The following is a 17,788-nucleotide window of genomic DNA, read 5'->3' on the forward strand; positions in this document are numbered from 1 at the left end:
TAAGATTCTTCATCTCTTTAAGTTTAGTAAACAGAGACTTAGGGGATGTTTATTTGAGGCTTTTAAATTAATTAAAGGTATTAACAAAGTGAACTACAGCCAATTACTCACAGTGAGTTTGGATTGCATGAATGGAAATGGATAAATTCCCCTTTAGTAGTAGTTGTAGAAAAAAGGCAAGCATTGCTGGGCTGAATGGCCTGTTCGCGCCATAATGTTATGTTATGTATTGGGCATGTACAGTATGGCTGCTTCTGCTTTATTGATGATGTAATGGAAGATGGCAGCAGTGAGATGAATTCAGAAGTGTACAGAGAGATTTTATCCAACCTCATTGACCAGCGCTTCATCCTGCAGCAAGGCAGTGACCCCAAACACACTGCCTATGCATCCAAGGTATTTATCAGTGGGAAGGAGTAGAAAGTTTTGGACTGGCCAAGTCAGTCATGATTTAAATCCAATCAAGCATGGATTTCACTTGATAAAGAGAATGCAGAAATGCTCCAAAACAAAGATCAACTGAAAGTGGCTTCAGTGAAGGCCTGGAAAGGCATTTCCAAAGAAGATACCAAAGTTTATAAATGCTTAGCTTTACTTTCAAGTTCATCTGTCAACTTAATTTTGCACTGCTGAAAACGGAGGGACTCCTGTTTCTGTAAAATGGTAAAACGTACAGTATAACCATACATATAAATACCATGAAATAAAAGCTGATTGTTTGTGCTTTTGACTCATTCATATAGTTGACCTGAAATTGAAATGCCTCAGTAAAAGTTTGACTCCGCCATTACCCTACTTTTGGAGGGCACAGTACAGTTTGAACTGGTTCTGTCTGCCTGTCTGAGGTTCAGAAGTTTGGCCTGTAACCTGATCTTGAATGTTTGATTCATCATGGGCGCTGACACTGTACATCTGATGGTACTTGACCTGAATTGCTTTTTTAAATACAAACCTTTTTAAATGGATGATTTTGAAATGGTGAGCTACTGTATGCAAACCATCTTTGACAAGGGTGCTTTACAAGCCAATAAATTAAAATAATGGATACTTGTGCCTTTAGTAGACTGAGACGATTAACCAATGTTAGATCTCTTGAAATAATGCACAGCAACACCAATGTAGATGTTAGTTCATGCCCTCCGAAGCAATCTGGCTTTGATTAAATTCAACAACGGGAATTTCCGAGGAGCACGTTGAATAATGTTGGATATGAGGTCCAGAAATACAGAAATGGGTAAACAATGTAAATCAATACCATTAGTGTCAAAAAGATGGAAGACCTACATTCAGCAACTGTACTTGGCTCTTGGTTCAGAATGCACATTAATATAAGTATTTTACTGCATTTGTTTATTTGGTGATTTGCTGTTTCAGGTTATGTTCCTATGCGTTAACACACCCGTTTAATGTTATTTTACGTTTCGGAAAAGTGGAAAGAAAAGTGTCTGTTTATTATAACAGGAGAACGGTTAGTTGTGTTCTACGCTTAAAACAACACTCTCCACTTTGTCTTTATTTGAGATGCAAACCAGGGCTGATCAGTAATGACAATACGCAATGTGGTAAAATGATCAAAACCAGTGTATATAGGACTACGGTGGACCCACGGCAAATACATAGGCATTAAATCGACCAAATAACTCATCACCACTTCGCAGGACTTTATTTGCATGTTGAGAAAGACAAATCAATATTTGTCCTAATGAAAAGCAAAAAATACTGTACACTCAAATCTCTGTTACCAAAGTAAAAAAAAAAGGTCTTTTTTTGTGGCTTTTCATTCTACAGCCATGAAATAAAAGCTTTTTAACACTTGTAATGGAGATTTGAGTGTTGTTTTTGTTTCATATGGACTAGCGCCCCATGTTACACTGAGCACCTCTCCAATTCATTGCAAGTAAGCCAAGGTAGCATTTTCTTTTTTCTTCTATTTTGTAATATTTCTCGAAATATTTGATTTAAATACTGTGTAACTGGTGGGATTACTGAACTCATCACTGTACTATAATTGTGTGTCAAAGGTAAGGACAAATGTTGAGCAATACTATTTTAATTTTATAGTAAAAATCAAGTTCACACTGGTCAACTTTTAATAATTGAGGCATGCATTGTGTTTCAAATGCATGACTATTTTATTAAAACGGCTGTTCAAAGGAATGCTGGAGGAGGCCAGCCACTTCAGGCACCATTTTCACTGACCTTCAACAGAAATTCACAAATAAGACTTTCACAAGCTCCAGATTCAGTATCTTTTTCTGTAAACTTTGAGCTTTTTCCAGTTTGACTTTGGTCCGGAAAACAGAAGGCTCCAGCTTGGCTGGCTGTGAAGAATGCAGTCTGAGAAACGACCGATATTAAAATTCAGCTCGGCCCTTCTCAGCAAAATCACATCAGCGCTGGGCCTTGTGTCGGTCCGAAACGGCTCCATTTTGTTTTTCGAAACAAAAAACATCTGGGACGACAGATGGATGTGACGAAAGCATCATTTTGCGAAAGGGTACGGGGAACAGTTCCCGCTTATCTGGAAAGAAGTTCCTCACACAGCAATTTATCTTGACTGAAATTCAGCTTGGCCCTTCTCGGCAAAATCACATCAGCGCCGTGCCTTGTGTCGGTCCGAAACGGCCTTTCAACAAGGCTCCATTTCGTCTTTCGAAACAAAAAACATCTAGGACGACAGATGGATGTTATGGAAACATCATTTCGCGAAAGGGTACGGGGAACAGTTCCCGCTTATCTGGAAAGAAGTTCCTAAAACAGCTATTTATCTGGACTGAAATGTGTGTCACGGGTCTCCTCTTCCAGCGCGGCGTCTCGCCTCGTCTCGCCTGCGCGGCCGTCCGCGCCAGCCGCTGGGAGGGCCAAAGCTTCGGAGACGGCGTATTTTTAAACACCTCTCATGTTTGGTAAATTATACATGGTCCTCTCCCAGAGATCACAGAAGTGGAGCAGCAGCCTGCTGGGAATGCCAAGGGGGAAGTTCTGGTGGCGTTGCCTCCCGTCCGACACCGAAGACGAACTGCTTAAAATGACGGAAAAGGGAAGGGTGGGGTGGGGGTGGTTGCGTGGGCGGTTTGGGGGCGAGCTTTGATTGAAAAGTGGGAAGGAACAGGAAATAACAGGAGCTGTCTGAAATAACAACGGCGCTCACGAGTTTTGACGTTGCTCGCCGTGCCGTTCGCTGTAAATGTTTTCTAGGCCACGCGGGTGGCGCTATGTCATTATTAGCTACATCACTCATTCGAGGGGTCACCGTTATCCGTGGAAACTCGGGTAGCTCGCTTTTGAAATATTAGCCATTTAAACTGCCGGGTATTTTCTGAGGCAATTTGAGTTCTAGGCACCTTGTTCAAGGTTGCGTCAGCTAAACCACATCTGGGAATTGATCTCGCAAAGTCGAGTTCCCAAATCAATTTTGCTGGCCGCTGCAGCATATCTGTTCAAGCGCCTCTTTTTACTCTCTCTCGCTCTCGCTCTCTCTCTCTCTCTATTTTATATCTCATCTATATGATTTAGAAATATGCTTCTGAAATTCAAATGAATTCAGGGTATGAGCTATCCTTATGAATGCATTGGCGTAAAGTGCTTGCGAATGTGCTAATGGACCGTGGTCTCTCTCCTTCTCTCTCTCTCTCTCAGGTACGGGTGAGGTGCTAGTGAAGTGTGCACTGAACCACATTCAGTGCCTTGGCACCAGAAAGTGCATTCACTACAACAAACTGTGCAACGGGGCCAGAGACTGTGACGATGGCTTCGACGAAGGAGATCACTGTCGAGGTAAGCACTAACATGGCTGCTGATGAAAATGGGGTTCATACATTGGACTGTGCTTTGTGAACCCCATACTGTTTGACTGAGTACAATTTTATTATTATGGGTTTAATCGCACATTATTTTATTATGATGGACATAAATTCAGTCGAGACTATTTTCCATGACGCATGTCTGCATATACTGTATGGATATCAGCCTTAATCAATAAATCTGTTATCTACTCACTGTTACTAAGGCAGTAAATACACAAGTGAAGAGGAAAAAAAGGAGAATCGTTTATTATATGACTGGTGTTGACAGCTTAATTAAAAGCGAGATACTTGGACCTCTTGCGAATTGTGCATCTTGTAAAGTAGTTGACCTGCGGAAGTTGACCTCTCGAAGACTGTTTTATTAGAAGAAGTATTTAGAAGCGCTCGAGGCAGCCGCGGAGAACCGTCACGTTTTCGACCGCGGTCGCGCTGTGAGGCCTGGGCCTTGTGCGTGGGCAGAGCGTGCCCTGAACGCAGGACGCCGTTGTTGACAGTAATCAAAGCTGTGATGGCATGCCAGGCTCTGACACATTGTCTGGGTGGTGTTACAATGCTGGCTCGAAAGGCGGTGCTGGACGGCTGCCCGGATTCCACACGTGCTCGGGCCAGTTTGGCCAATCGGAGCCCTTATATACGCGGATCTGGTAGGGTGTGCGCTATTCTGTTCAATGCGCGTGCCCCTATAGGGCAGCAGTGGAGCATTGTGGGGGACTGGGCTGTCACCTATGTTTGATTCCCACAGACAGGACCCTGCCATTGTACCATTGAGTAAGGTACTTCACCTGAATCACACTAAATATACAGCTGTATAAACAATTTGTATGATAGTAGTAATAATAATAATAATAATAAGAAGAAGAATATTAATAATAATCAGTGGTGGACGAAGTGCAGACATCCTGTACTTGAGTAAAAGTATGAATACCCTTGGTAAAACCATACTCGATGTAATTGTACTGTGAGGTAATAAATCCCAGTACTTTTAGTTTTGATACTGAAGTACTTTTAAAATAAATTTAGGTAGAGCAGCCTTGGCTACTTTTACTTTTACTCAAGTACGGGATTTATGTATTTTGTCCACTACTGATACTTTTACTAATAATATAATATAGTTAAATACCAAAAATGTGAAGTGAAAAAGCTACCAATTTACGTGTTCTTAACCTGTATGAAAAGATATGGGATTAAATTAATCTGTACTCTTCAACCTCCCTCAGCCATTTAATGAAGGATAAAATGTCCAGAAGTAGGCTTTTATGGGTAGGAGGATATTGAGGAGGAAAAACATATATTAAAAAAGTATATGGTATGTTGTCAAGTGCTTTTTTAAAAGAAAGTGCCTCTTTCTGGACTGTATGAATGTGAGCCAAACGTAGCATATTTTCTTCATTCTTGTGTTCCTTGATGTCAGTGACCTTGACAACACAGCAAAAAAAAAATGAAAAACATTTTCTCTGAGGCCGGTTCGCCTGCTGGCTGTGGAATCTCTCTGTTCCTCTCTCTTTAATGAAAGCACTGGCGCATTATCTTGGAGGTTTAACAGAAAATGTCACTTGAATATAAAAAACCCCGACCCTCTACCTAACAGCGTGAAGAGGTGGGGGTTGGGGAGGGGGGAGAGCCCGGGCGTATTAGTATGGATGTATTCCAAAATATTGATTTGTGAATGCGGCGCACGTTGCCTAGGAACTTGCTCAACTTCCCTAGCTGGCTCACACCGTCCTGTAATAGCACGCTTTCTCCGGCCTTTTCAGAGTCAAGGACCTGAGACGATGTCCGCAAACGGTGACAAAGCTCAGGGGCATAATTCGGGGTGGGGGGGAGAGTTAGTTTCACCAGCAGATGGGATGAGGGTGGAGATAGAAAGGGGGGAGGGGTGTTACAAGGCCATACGACATGAAAGGGGGAGAGGGAAGGGGGGGGGGGTAGGGGGTAGGGGACAAGCCGTCTTGTGCATACTTCCTGTTAAGGATGTTCTGGGGTGGGGTGTGTGTGAGGTTATTTTCACAAACAGATGGAATGTGGATTGGGGGGAGGTGGGGAGGGGGTAGTGGGGGTTAGGGGATGGTGCGGTCTTGCGCACGTTCAATGTGAAAGATATTGTTTGGTGGGGTGTGTGGTGTGTGAGGTTATTTTCACAAACGGATGGAATGCAGATGGTGGGTGTGTTACAAGACCATAGAACAAGACATTGGGGGGGTGGAGGGGGGTTGGGGGCGGTGCGGTTGTAAGGATGTGGCAGGGGAATATGTGTGAGGTTATTCTCACAAGCAGATGGAATGCGGATGGTGGGTGTGTTAGTAGACGTTGGAAGGGGGGTTGGGGGCGGTGCGGTGTTAAGGATGTTGCAGGGGCGTGTGTGTGAGGTTATCTTCACAAGAAGACGGAATGCGGATGGTGGGTGTGTGGGTGTGTTAGTAGACGTTGGAAGGGGGGGGGGGTTTGGGTGTGATGTGGTGTTGGATGTTGCAGGGGCGTGTGTGTGAGGTTATTATTTTCATAACCAGATGTGGTGAGAATGGAGGAGGGGGAAGTTACAAGGCCGTGCTAGAAGAAGTTGGGAGCAGGGGAGGTTGAGGTCTCTCACACTCCTCACGTGAAGGATGCGGCCGACTCCGCCGGAGTTTATTTTAATCAGGGCCAGCCAGCGAGCCGGCTCTCGGCCCTGCTGCTACTCCTTAACACCGCGTTACTCACGCGGCAGTGGCATCCTGCCCACTACATTTCCCACCTCCAGAAGAAAGCGCCTCGCATGATGGATTCGCACACATTATAGCGCACCGGAGCTAGCGACAGCCTGCCGGGCATCTCCCCCCGCCGCGGCCCTCGTGTCAGCCGTTTGTTATTAGGCCGCCGTTCGAGGACAGGAGCCGCCGTTTAGCCCGTGTTCCCGGGCTTAGTACACCCGCACGGGGAGCTGGGGGATGCATGCAAATCAATTAGACGGAGGGCGACTTAACACCGCCGCGACTCCTCTCCGTCGTGCTCTTTCGCCCGTACCGTACCGTACCGGCAAAACCCTCAGGACCGCCGTGGCGTTCGCCCGGTGTTTGTTTTTTTTGTTTTTTTTTCCCACCCCTTACTTTTTTTCCCCCCTTCCTTTGGCAGGAGAGAAAAAGATTCCGCGGTTTCTTAAGCGTCTGGAGCATAAATGATTAAACACGGAGCGGTGATGTATTGGAGCGGGGAAAACCTTCAGCGTTAGAAAATATGCACATTGTTGAAGTCCCACAAATATGTGTGCATTTAATTACAGCCTATCTCGGGGACCATAAATCGTCCTCCCCCCCGTAAAAAACTATCACGACATTATTCAGCACTGCTGGGGCTTACTGGTTGTCGAGAGAGGTACAGACTCTTTTGCATTCTGTGTCAGGTAATAAATGGAGGGTTCTGCATCGACTCCAAACAATTAATTTAGCCTGTTACTTTATCCTCATAATTGCACTATGACTCCAGCCAGAAGCTATTAATCGGTATGTATATATTTTTTAGCTTGACAGTATATAGCATAGTCAGTCTTAAGAGTAGACTGCTGTATTCCATTTTTAATCTGCGCAATCCTATTGATTTTGTTTCTCTGGAATTCGGCTGTGGCTAACTCGCAATGAGCCGACTAGATCTCCTGCACCAGCTCATCCAAAATGAATTTCATACATTTTCAACACCGAGCTCATTTAGTTGCTACCACATGATTGGCTGATTAAATATTTGCAGTACCAAGCTGGTGTACAGGTCTACCTAATAAAGTGACCATTGAGTGTATATTTAAATAATTTAAATGGTGAAATTGAAAATGTGACTCTGGTCTGTGTGATATTTCTGGTGTTGCTGGTGTTGTCCTTTTGAGTATAACTTCCCAAAATGTAGCATTATATCTTGCAGGCAGGTAAGGAATTATTGGTAGTGGGCCTCTTACGTTCCTCTGGGAATATACAACAACAGATGCTTTGTTCCAATGGCGTTCCAACCAGACCTGGGTCAAATATGCAATTGTTTTGCATTAAATCTCCTTTTCTGTCATCAATTGATCTTGTCTGGTGCAACTGAGGCAACCAAGGAGACTAGAAGACATTATTTCATAGATTCCAGTAAACCAGGCAAGCTCAGTAAAGTGTCGAAAAATTTGAATCCAAAACAATTATGTAATTGACCAGGTCGGGTTCCAACCGACACTGCATCACTGTAGTGTGCTTTTTATGCATGTTCAAAATGGTGACAGTGATGTATGCATGTGTTGATAAGTGTACCCACCCCTCTTTAATTCTTCATTTCCAAAAGTGCTCTTGACCACAATTGAGTCTGAACCAGTCATGCAGCAACAATGATGGGTCCACCTCTCTCTCATTATGTTCCTCATACTGAACGGTCCTTCACACATACTGTAACACCATCTCTGTAAGAATGGAGCTTCATGTGTTTGTGGGACCCGTCTCTGTTTTTATTCATTTGTGCATTTTTACTGGTATTAGTGATACTGTAAACTGAGAGGAAATCTGATACTTTGAAGACAGCAGCACTTGTAATACTGAAACCCCACGTACCGTTGAAATTAAAAACTCAGCCGATCAAAGCGCAAGGATCTTATCCGATAATGCTATAGCAGTCTGCTCGCCCTGTTCAAAATGATATCATTGAACAGTTCGACGAGAATCCAAGGGCTTTTCGCGATTGTGATTACCAGGAGGCTTGACTGATGCGATGATTGATTTATAGATTTAAGTGGGGTGAACTTAGTGAATCGCTTTTCCGAAAAGAAACGGGAAAGCTGTGAGTTTGCTAATGTTTTAAGAGGGTTTTCATTAGACCCATTATACCTCCTATTGAAGTCTGATTCATGCAGTCAGCCAGCCAGGCAGGTGAAGGAAAAGTGGCTTTTAAATCTACTACACTCTCAGAAAAAAAAGTGTTCTTTGGTTTGTCTCCATTGGGTAAGATTTTTCTATTCTCCATGGAACCCTCTTGGTAGGTGTGAAAAGAGTGAAAGCTCCTAGACAGAACCATTTTCCCTGACAAAGAACCCTTGAGCTACACAGGCTCCCTCTATGAGTCACAGTGGAGCTTTTCAAACCCTTCTTCTGAGGCTGCGTCCTGGTGTGGTGACTAGCTGTTGCCATCTGCATAATGAAATATTTGTGACCCGATGCAAGGAAACCCTTCACGTTGGCACATAGGAGTTTACTGGAATTGCGAGGGCCCCCAATCAAAATAAAAGGAGGAGGTGGAGTCAGTATTCAACATGCCCAAACAACAGCCTCGTATTGCACAATGGCCGCCGCCCAATGTTTTGGCTATGTCCCTGATCAACTTGTCCTGAGTTATCAGCCTCGCAGTGGCCTGCTTCACTGGCATTGACACTTCTTTGATCCACACATTGAGAGGCAAGAGCGACAGACTCCAAATGCAAATGTTATGCCTGGAATTGACTCTAGACCCTTTGTTCTTGTGCATGAACTGCAGCAACACACAGCTAGCCAAGAAACAGCTGAGCAGCCAATTGCCCAATTACTTTTGTGTTTGAGTACAGAGCCAAAACCAGAAAAAAAATGTCACCGTCCAAATGCTGACTGACTGTACTGTATATATATATTTTTATTTTCTATTGTAAAACATGGCACTTTTTCTTTATGGTCCCACCTGTTGTAATCACTGCATACAAGATGTGTACATAAACTTTGTGGGAATGTTTTACAGGAGATTTGCTTGAAGGACATTTGAGACAATGTGCTTCAAATCATGGCCCCTTGAATCTCATAAGTCACATATTTTGATTACCAGCGAGTTCTCAAATAGAAGTTTCACGGCAGGGATATGGCTAAATTCTCCCCGTTTTCATGTTTGTGTTATTTGTTTAACTGTATGCTGTGTATGACTCATGTGTTTGCTTAACATTGTGCTACTTGTCTGTATGCTATTGTCCCCTCATCAGTCTGCTTTTGTCAGTTCTGCTTTGCCCCTCTTGATATACGTGATATACCTGCTTATACCTGCTTATTGAATAGCGATGTATTGTTATGACCTATTATGTTAGTTGCTTAATTTGATTGTTTTTCTCTGATGACTTGTCTTTTAAGCTGTTTTTAATGGCTTTTCCTATCTTGCTGGGACTGCAGTTGAAAACTAGCCAGTTGACTAATATTGGCTCATTTACAGTAATGTTGGATTAATGTGCACTGTTCCTGTAAAAATAAACTTGTAGTTAAATAAATAAAATTCTTAGTTCTCGTGATGCTATGCATATACACAAAGACTCTTAGCAAAGCACCATGTAATCTGGGCCATATGGAGAGACCAACAAATACGTTTTTGGGCGGCAGGGTAGCCTAGCAGTAGGCAAATTGTGTAGTTGCTGGTTCAAGCCCCGGGTGGGCACATAGGGATGCTGACTTACATCTGGAGAATTAAAGTTGAGTCCCTAAAGGAAGAACCCTGCTGTTGGGCCCTTGAGCAAGGCCTTTAACCCAAAAACTGATCCTGGGGCTGTTCTCTCTCTCTCACTCAACCCCACTTGCAAGTGTTCTCTCTGGCATTTCTCCCAGGACGCCCTTGAAAAAGAGAAACATGTTCTCAATGGACCACCCTTAGTTAAATAAAGGATTAAAACATATATTATTCATGGGTTCGTTCGCACAGGAGAGAGGGAGAGGAAGAGGGAGAAAGCTTGCAGAGAGCATGCTCTCTTACGCAGCGACACCGTGGCTACAGTGACACGGGGAAGACTCGCTGTTTGCGGCAGCACCGCCTGGCATCACACCAGCGTCCCTCAATCGATGTACAATGCCTTTTTTCACTGACAGTGGTGTTAGTTAAATTTCAACCGGGTTCAACGTTATGTTTTCATTTTCCACTAAACCTAAAAATATTTTTATGTGTTCTGTGACACTGTGGAAGTATCATATCAACTAGGTTACATACTCACTTGTTTTTTGTAGAAACATGTTACCGTTCATAGCCTATTGATCAGAACAGGTCAGGCAGTCAGCTTGTGTGCTGGTATTCTTTCATTTAACATGAAACTTGTGGCAAATGTTACAGCATAGCAACGATGGTGGTCGTATTGATCAGAATAAGCTCGCCAGCTTTAGTGCCAGTTTTCCCTTAAATTAAATGTAAAATTGCAGGTAGCATTTCAGGCTATTGTATTAACGTCTTCTGTGACAATGGAACTAATGAATGGGGAACTAGAATTTGAAAGGCGGGACAATGTCAGAATTCAAATCTGCTCGGTTCCAGCGGGGCGGTGCTGCCAAAGGCTCGGAGATGAACTTTTCCGAGCTTCTGAGCCGCACCGCACCATTTGAACCTGCGCTGCGGGCTATCCCTACATGCCTTGCAAAGGCAGCCCCCCCCCTCTCACATTGAAAATGAATGGAGGCGGTGCCGCCACTTACTGGAGCCGTGAGTAGCGCATCTTCACCGTCAAAGCGCAAATACAGAGGCTCTGCAGATGTGCCGGCTAATTAACCGCGTTCGCTCGTACGCGCGGCAGGTGCGGAGAGCAGAAGACCAACGTGACGGAAACAAAGCCACGAAGCAGAGCGCCCTGGCCATATGGTGCCTTCGTCGTCTCGGGGATTGGGGCTGGGAGCTGACTGTAGGTGACTTACCACTGCTTTTCACCTGCCCGTGTAAGGTTCTGTGCGCGTTGTAGCATCGCTCGCTCGTGGGAAAGATGGGTTGTCAGGTCTGAGGCCTGGATGCACACGGTGAGACTTCGACGATAAGCCTGGGCTTGCCGAATGTTGTCCATGTTAATCTCCTCTCCCGGGCACTCAGGTACACGGCCCTGTGAATGAAATGAGCTGTTCCCCTGTACACAACGGGCTTGTAGTCTCTTCTGCTGGGACTAATCTCACTGTAGTAGCCTTGGTTGTAATCAACCTTAGTTGATCTGAACCTGTTTAATGAATGGAAGTTGCGTATGTTTGTGTGTGTGGTGGGAGGTGAAAACTTGGAGGCCCCATGTGTACACACATAGACTCTTGCACACATCCCTGGTCTCTGCACTGATAGCAAATTATTTGACTCACGTATTCTTTTGAATTGTTAATTCTGTATGTTTTGAGGTGACTGTAGTTTTTATGTCCGTACTGCTCCAGGAGGGACTTGGCATTAATCGTGTTTTATTGACGGGAAACAAAATACTTTTTGTCCGCTTGTCTGGGGGAGGATTATATGTGGTTTTAATTACTGTCATTTCATAATCTTTTTCAGTTGTGTAAATTGCAACACTGTAATACATCAAAGAAAGGTGTCTTTTGCAATGAGACGTTACTTAACACTTGGATTAATTGGACCGCAAGCTCTGATGTCAAACATGCAAAAATCTGCCAAATAAAAATAATGTCGGCATTAAGCAGAAGCTCTTATCCAGCATGACTTGCACAGCTCAGTTTTAAAAAATACAATCCATTTATACGGCTTGGTATTTACTGAAGCAGTTCAAGTTAAGTATCTTACTCAAGGGCACAACTGCACCACCCCACCTGGGAACTGCACCTATAGCCTTGGAGTTATGAGCCAATTTTCTGCCCTAAAAGCTTTTGTATTGTCTTCGGAAATGTCTCTGTAACAACACGGTGTAAAGCTATGCTTTTCATTTTGTTACTGTGCTACACTATACTGTAGTATGCTATACTATTCCCTGATTGAGTTGGAGAAAACATTTACATTTTTTGTTAACATTTTTGTATTTTCACGAATTTCTCGTCCTTTTTGTGTGACTCAAACACCAGATTCAACAAACGCTCCTAACTTCAGATAACTGTCCTAAATGAATATATCAATTTTAATACAGTATTTGTGTTTCTGTAGATGGGTTCTGTCGGATAGGAGGCCAATGGGGTTAACAAGAACAAGGGACGTATTCGTTTTGGCAAAACATAATAATAAGGCTAACTGTTGATAAACTCCTCAACGGTACACTAAAATATGTTTCTGAAAACATTTGAGGCAGGAAATAGGCAATGATTGCCGAATATTGATTCATATTTGACCTGCAATGCCTAGTTTCAAAGTTGATCTGAATTTGATCTGAATTTTGTGAGCCATGTATGCAAATACAGAACCGCCAAATTAACCACAGCACTCCATCAGACACTCAGCAGGTACTGCAAACCTCTCCATAGAAAATGAATGGAATGAGTTTTCATTTTGATTTTCTTCCTACCAAAAATGTTAAATATGAGAAAATCAGTGAACATGCCAAGTTCTCTCAATGGTCTCGTATTGTGGAAAATTACATTTCCCTTACTATGTGGATTAAATGGGTTGAAGGTGTTAGAAGTCGAAGGTGTTCTAAAAACACTGTGAAAACGGTGGGTGCGTGCTACACATCAGTGGTGGTAGCAGGCAAGTTACTCTGTCATCACTATAAAGTGCTTTGAGTGTCTCGAAAAAAAGCACTATGTAAATGCAAGAAACTATCTATACTATAGACTGAATGAGTCCTGAACAGGCACTGAACGTATAGTTGTCCGGTTATGCTCAAGCAATAATATTCCTGTCCTCCTACACACTTAATATACACTTAATCCACATTATATAAATCATTTGTGTACACAATTCATGTACTGGTCAGACACTCAAGAAATATTGTAGAAATGTGAAGGTTTTTTGTTTTCATTTCCACAAATCTACACCCCAAATATTATGAACATCACTGCAAATGTCATTGTGTGCAGAATTTGTACCTTTCAGAAACAGTCTTTGTGAGCAACCTGTATTTACAGCCAGGAAATATGACAGAAATATACTATTTTATTAAATTAGATTTTTTTATCTTTTGCATTCAGCTAGATAAATGAGTTCTCAAAAAAAGGGAAAGTATGTTTCATACTCTAGTGTAATCATTTTAATGAGGGAAAAGGGAAATGTGTATCGAAATGGACTAGACCACCACATTTCAAGTATGTGCATAATTGACTTTTTCCTGAGCATTCACCAATTATGTCAGACCCATAATGCCTGCCTGGGCTTGCCTCATTAATGTGTCCATTCCAGCCTGCTTTCACTAGCGAGACATCGCTTGAGAAACAACTCTCCCAGTGTTCTTACATTACCATGATTAAGTATGCCTTATTTTGCCATTTGTGCCGTTTTGCTGTTTGAAGTGACTTTTCTCCATTTGCCTTTTAAATAACCCTCCGATTCATGCACTGTGCACTGGGTAGAGGAAGAGATGGGTTTTTATTGGTGAAAACAGGTCTGTCTGTCTTGCATCTAAAGGCATTTTCCACAAAGGCTCTACTCATTTTTAAAAATGCTCTCTCTTCTCTCTCATATTTGTAATGCCCAATAGTATCTATCAGTTGTGTATATATCAGTCAATAATATAGCAGTCATGTACTGTATATATGAGTCAGTAATATAGCAGTCATGTACTGTATATATCAGTCAATAATATAACAGTCATGTACTGTATATATCAGTCAATAATACATAATTTGTGTACTGTATATGTCAGTCAATCGTATATGTCAGTTGTGTATATAGTATGTCAGCAAATAATATACTGTGTATCAGTGGCTGACATCTCAGCAAATTATTCAAGGGCAGATAAGCATGCTCTCTCCACTGAAGTTTGTGATGTCAGCCACTGCTTCTTATGACACTGAAGTACCCAAGTCAGGCCTGCACAGACATTAATCATAGGAGGACACTTTGAGTGCAGGTTAACAGGCACACTTGCGGTCACCTACCCGCTCCATCTCTACTCATTTTAGAGTAGCCATTTTGTTTCTGCTGAACAATTTGTCACACTCCGTGCTCCCGTGTCCTCACGTTTTCTGTTTCCTGCCTTTATTTTTGTGTTTCTTGTCCTTGTTTGCTTTCCATAGCCTTTCACTAACCTGTGTCTCATTACCTGTTTACCTGCACTCGCAGCTGTTAATCATCTCAGTTCATTTGTCAGTGTATTTATACCCACCTAGTTTACCTGTTTCTTTGCCAGATTGTTATGTGTCTCGACCATACTCTCCAACGTTTTTCCACCAGCCTTTTCCGCGTATTGACTCCCTTTCTGTTTTTTGGATCTTCCTTCGTTTTGTTTGACAACCGGCCATCGGACTTTACCTGCATCTTTGGATTTCAATTATTGGATTACCTTTTCCTTTTCCTGGTTGGACTGCCTTCCCATGTTTGAACCTTTGCTTGTTATTTTGACTATGAGCTTGATTACCTCTATTGTGCCTGTCTGCTGTTATTGGACCACTGCCTGTCTGATTTCCGTGTCACCTAATAAAAATACCTGTTCTACCAAGCTCTGGGTTGCGATGGGTTCTTCGGTCCTGATACGATTCAAATCTATTGATCCATTGTCCCATCCGTTCAGTACACCTCATAATGCATGCATGGGTCATGTACATCTGAGATGTCTCAATGAGAAACATACACTATGAGGAAAAAAAGTTTTTTTTTGGCTTGTCTCTATAGAGGGACCCTTTTTAGTTTTTTACGGAACTAGATGTGAAGCATGAAAGCTCCCAGAAAAAAAATAACCCTTTGAACTAGATTGGGTTCTTCTGCAGAATTACAGGGTTTCTTTTGGAACCGTTTTTTCATGTGTAGCATGTTTCATGTGCATCCCACATGGGACACACACACACACAGAAGATCACGTCTACACCTCATACATTTCTCCTTCATGTCGCATGGTGTTGATTTGACTTGACTGATGGGAGAATGTTTCCCGATTTCTCGTGTGGATTTGGTAGTGTAAGGTTGTCAGAGTGAGGTAGGGACTATTGGGAAGGTGTTAAATTTGGAAGGTATGCGACCCAGTAATTCAGTAAATGTACCTGTGAAGAAATGTACTAATTAAATTAACGATGACTTGAATTAAAACTCCACCAAGTGGCGACAGAAAAATACAACAGTCGTTCAAATCTCTTTGTTCAAAGCAGTTCGTTTACATGAAATGAACTATGGTTAAATAAGATCAAATACATGTTTCGGAGCTAACTATATTATTGCAAGTGACATTATTACTATTATTGCAGAATATAAATTGCGCCCAGATTTGAACGATTTGCATGATGATTGGTAAAATGAATTTCATCCTGGAAAAAATGAGGATGCAACATCTTTTCCATCTTGTGTTAAATACTCAAACATACACACTTCATTATTCATTGGCAAAGTAGCAACAGGCATTAGCAAAGTGATACTAATTGCATTCCATTTCTGGAAAGGATACGTTTATGAATAAATGAATGAACTAAACAACCGTCACACTGGAACACAAAGCAATCACACTCATGTAATCCCTCTTCCCCCTCCCAATCTCAGTACTTTTCAATCATCGTGTTTAATTAACTTTTCATTACCGTTAATTTAAACAAACAAACAGTATCTTCCCCTTCGGGGGAACTACGATAAGAAATGCCTCCCCCCCCCCCCCCCCCCCACAAAACGAGCGTATCTATGACAACAGGACAGCCTATGTCCTGTTTTTCTATGGTATTTAAATGACAGTTCTCTGCCATCCATAAGCCATTAGCATGTCACTGAAACAGCTTCTGTAAAGTTGAATGAAAGACAATGTAAACTGAAAACAACTTTTTAGGTAGTTTTTTTATAAACTTGCCTTTAAGGTAAATGAATGCGTATGAAATTGTTTGTGATGCTTAAGCACTGGAAAAAAGTTATTTTGATATGTTATTTCACACAACTCAAACTTCGTTTTCATTTGTCCCCCAGGCCAGCGTGCTATTACTGTATAGGACATTAAGTCATGTTAGATTGATTTATACAGCACATTTAAAATGACTAAAGTGCTGTATAATTTCAAACACTATCCATATATGCAACAAAAAAAAAATCCACTGTGCTGCAATAATAATGCATAAAGATACACCAAAAACAGGTCAGATCAATGATATTTGAAGTTGTATCTGGATGGTGCAGACCTGATAGAGAGAGGCAAGTTTGTTCCACAGTCGCAGTGCGGTCACAGCAAAAGCCATCACCCTTTTGCTTTCCGTGACCGAGGAACAGATGGGAGCAGTTGGGTGGAAGACCTCAGCGACCTGGGCAAAAAAAATATGGCTAAAGGAGATGGGAGATGTAGGGGGGGTGGCTAAACCATGAAGTGCTTTAAAAAACGAACAAAAAGATTTAAAAATCAATCCTAGAACTAACCTGGAGCCAGTGCGGAGAAGTGAGAATTGGTGTAACGTGTTCAAATTTTTTTGTACCTGTTAAAATCCTTCCGGCAGCATTTTGCACTAGCTGCAGGTGGCGGAGGGATGTCTGGCTTAGACCGAAGTACAGGGAATTACAGTAATCGAGGCGAGATGATATAAATGCATGAATAACTATTTCCAAGCTGTGAAATGAAAGTGAAAATTAAAAACCAGGGAGTAACAAGTGCAAATGTAACTGCCTTGGATGAACTGTACGTGTGGCACTCTCCAGCCAACGACAGACATCTGCTTGGTTATTATTATCATTCTGAAATTATTTAAACTAGGGACTCTAAATGGGTACTTCACAGTCACTTTGATGGATGAAGTATCTTATCGCGATCATGGTGCATTTGTTTATGCCCACTGCTGCTCTGATGTTATCGTTCCCTTGAAAAATTGTCAGTTGTTTATGAAACGTTAGCAAACTGGGTAAACTTGAGAACTCATTCTCCCACCAAATGCGGCCTCAATCAATCACCCCTCTTCCGAAGTCATTGTAATCTAATTTTTCAGCCATGAAAACCATGGTTATGGGTAACCCGGTCTGTCCAGCTATTGTTCACAACCCTGTGAATGTCGGAATGTTATTTTCTTAATTGTCTTAATTTTATTTATCCGGTTTCTTTGTGTATACAGATCCCATCATTTGCCCAAGTGTTTCTAAAATTGAACACTCAGGTTATTAGGATATGAGTCTACTTTGCAGCTTTTATCCTTCATTTTTAGTAATGTAATTTTAGCATCAAGTGTGTGATTGTTTTGGAAAAAAAAAAAGAAACCATGTTGGCACAAATA

The 17,788-nt window shown here is 42.1% G+C and overlaps 1 protein-coding gene across 1 annotated transcript in view; it reads left to right on the top strand.

Moving 5' to 3' along the window:
• LOC133123174 (low-density lipoprotein receptor-related protein 1B-like) overlaps window positions 1-17,788 on the top strand; it is a 484,946-nt gene that overhangs the window by 127,980 nt on the left and 339,178 nt on the right. The window contains exon 2 of the mRNA XM_061233491.1: window positions 3,640-3,777. Within this exon, the coding sequence (XP_061089475.1) occupies window positions 3,640-3,777 (138 nt within the window). The remainder of the gene's footprint in view (window positions 1-3,639; window positions 3,778-17,788) is intronic.

The sequence above is a fragment of the Conger conger genome, chromosome 3 (genome assembly GCF_963514075.1).
Source record: "Conger conger chromosome 3, fConCon1.1, whole genome shotgun sequence".
NCBI classification, from domain to species: Eukaryota; Metazoa; Chordata; class Actinopteri; order Anguilliformes; family Congridae; genus Conger; species Conger conger.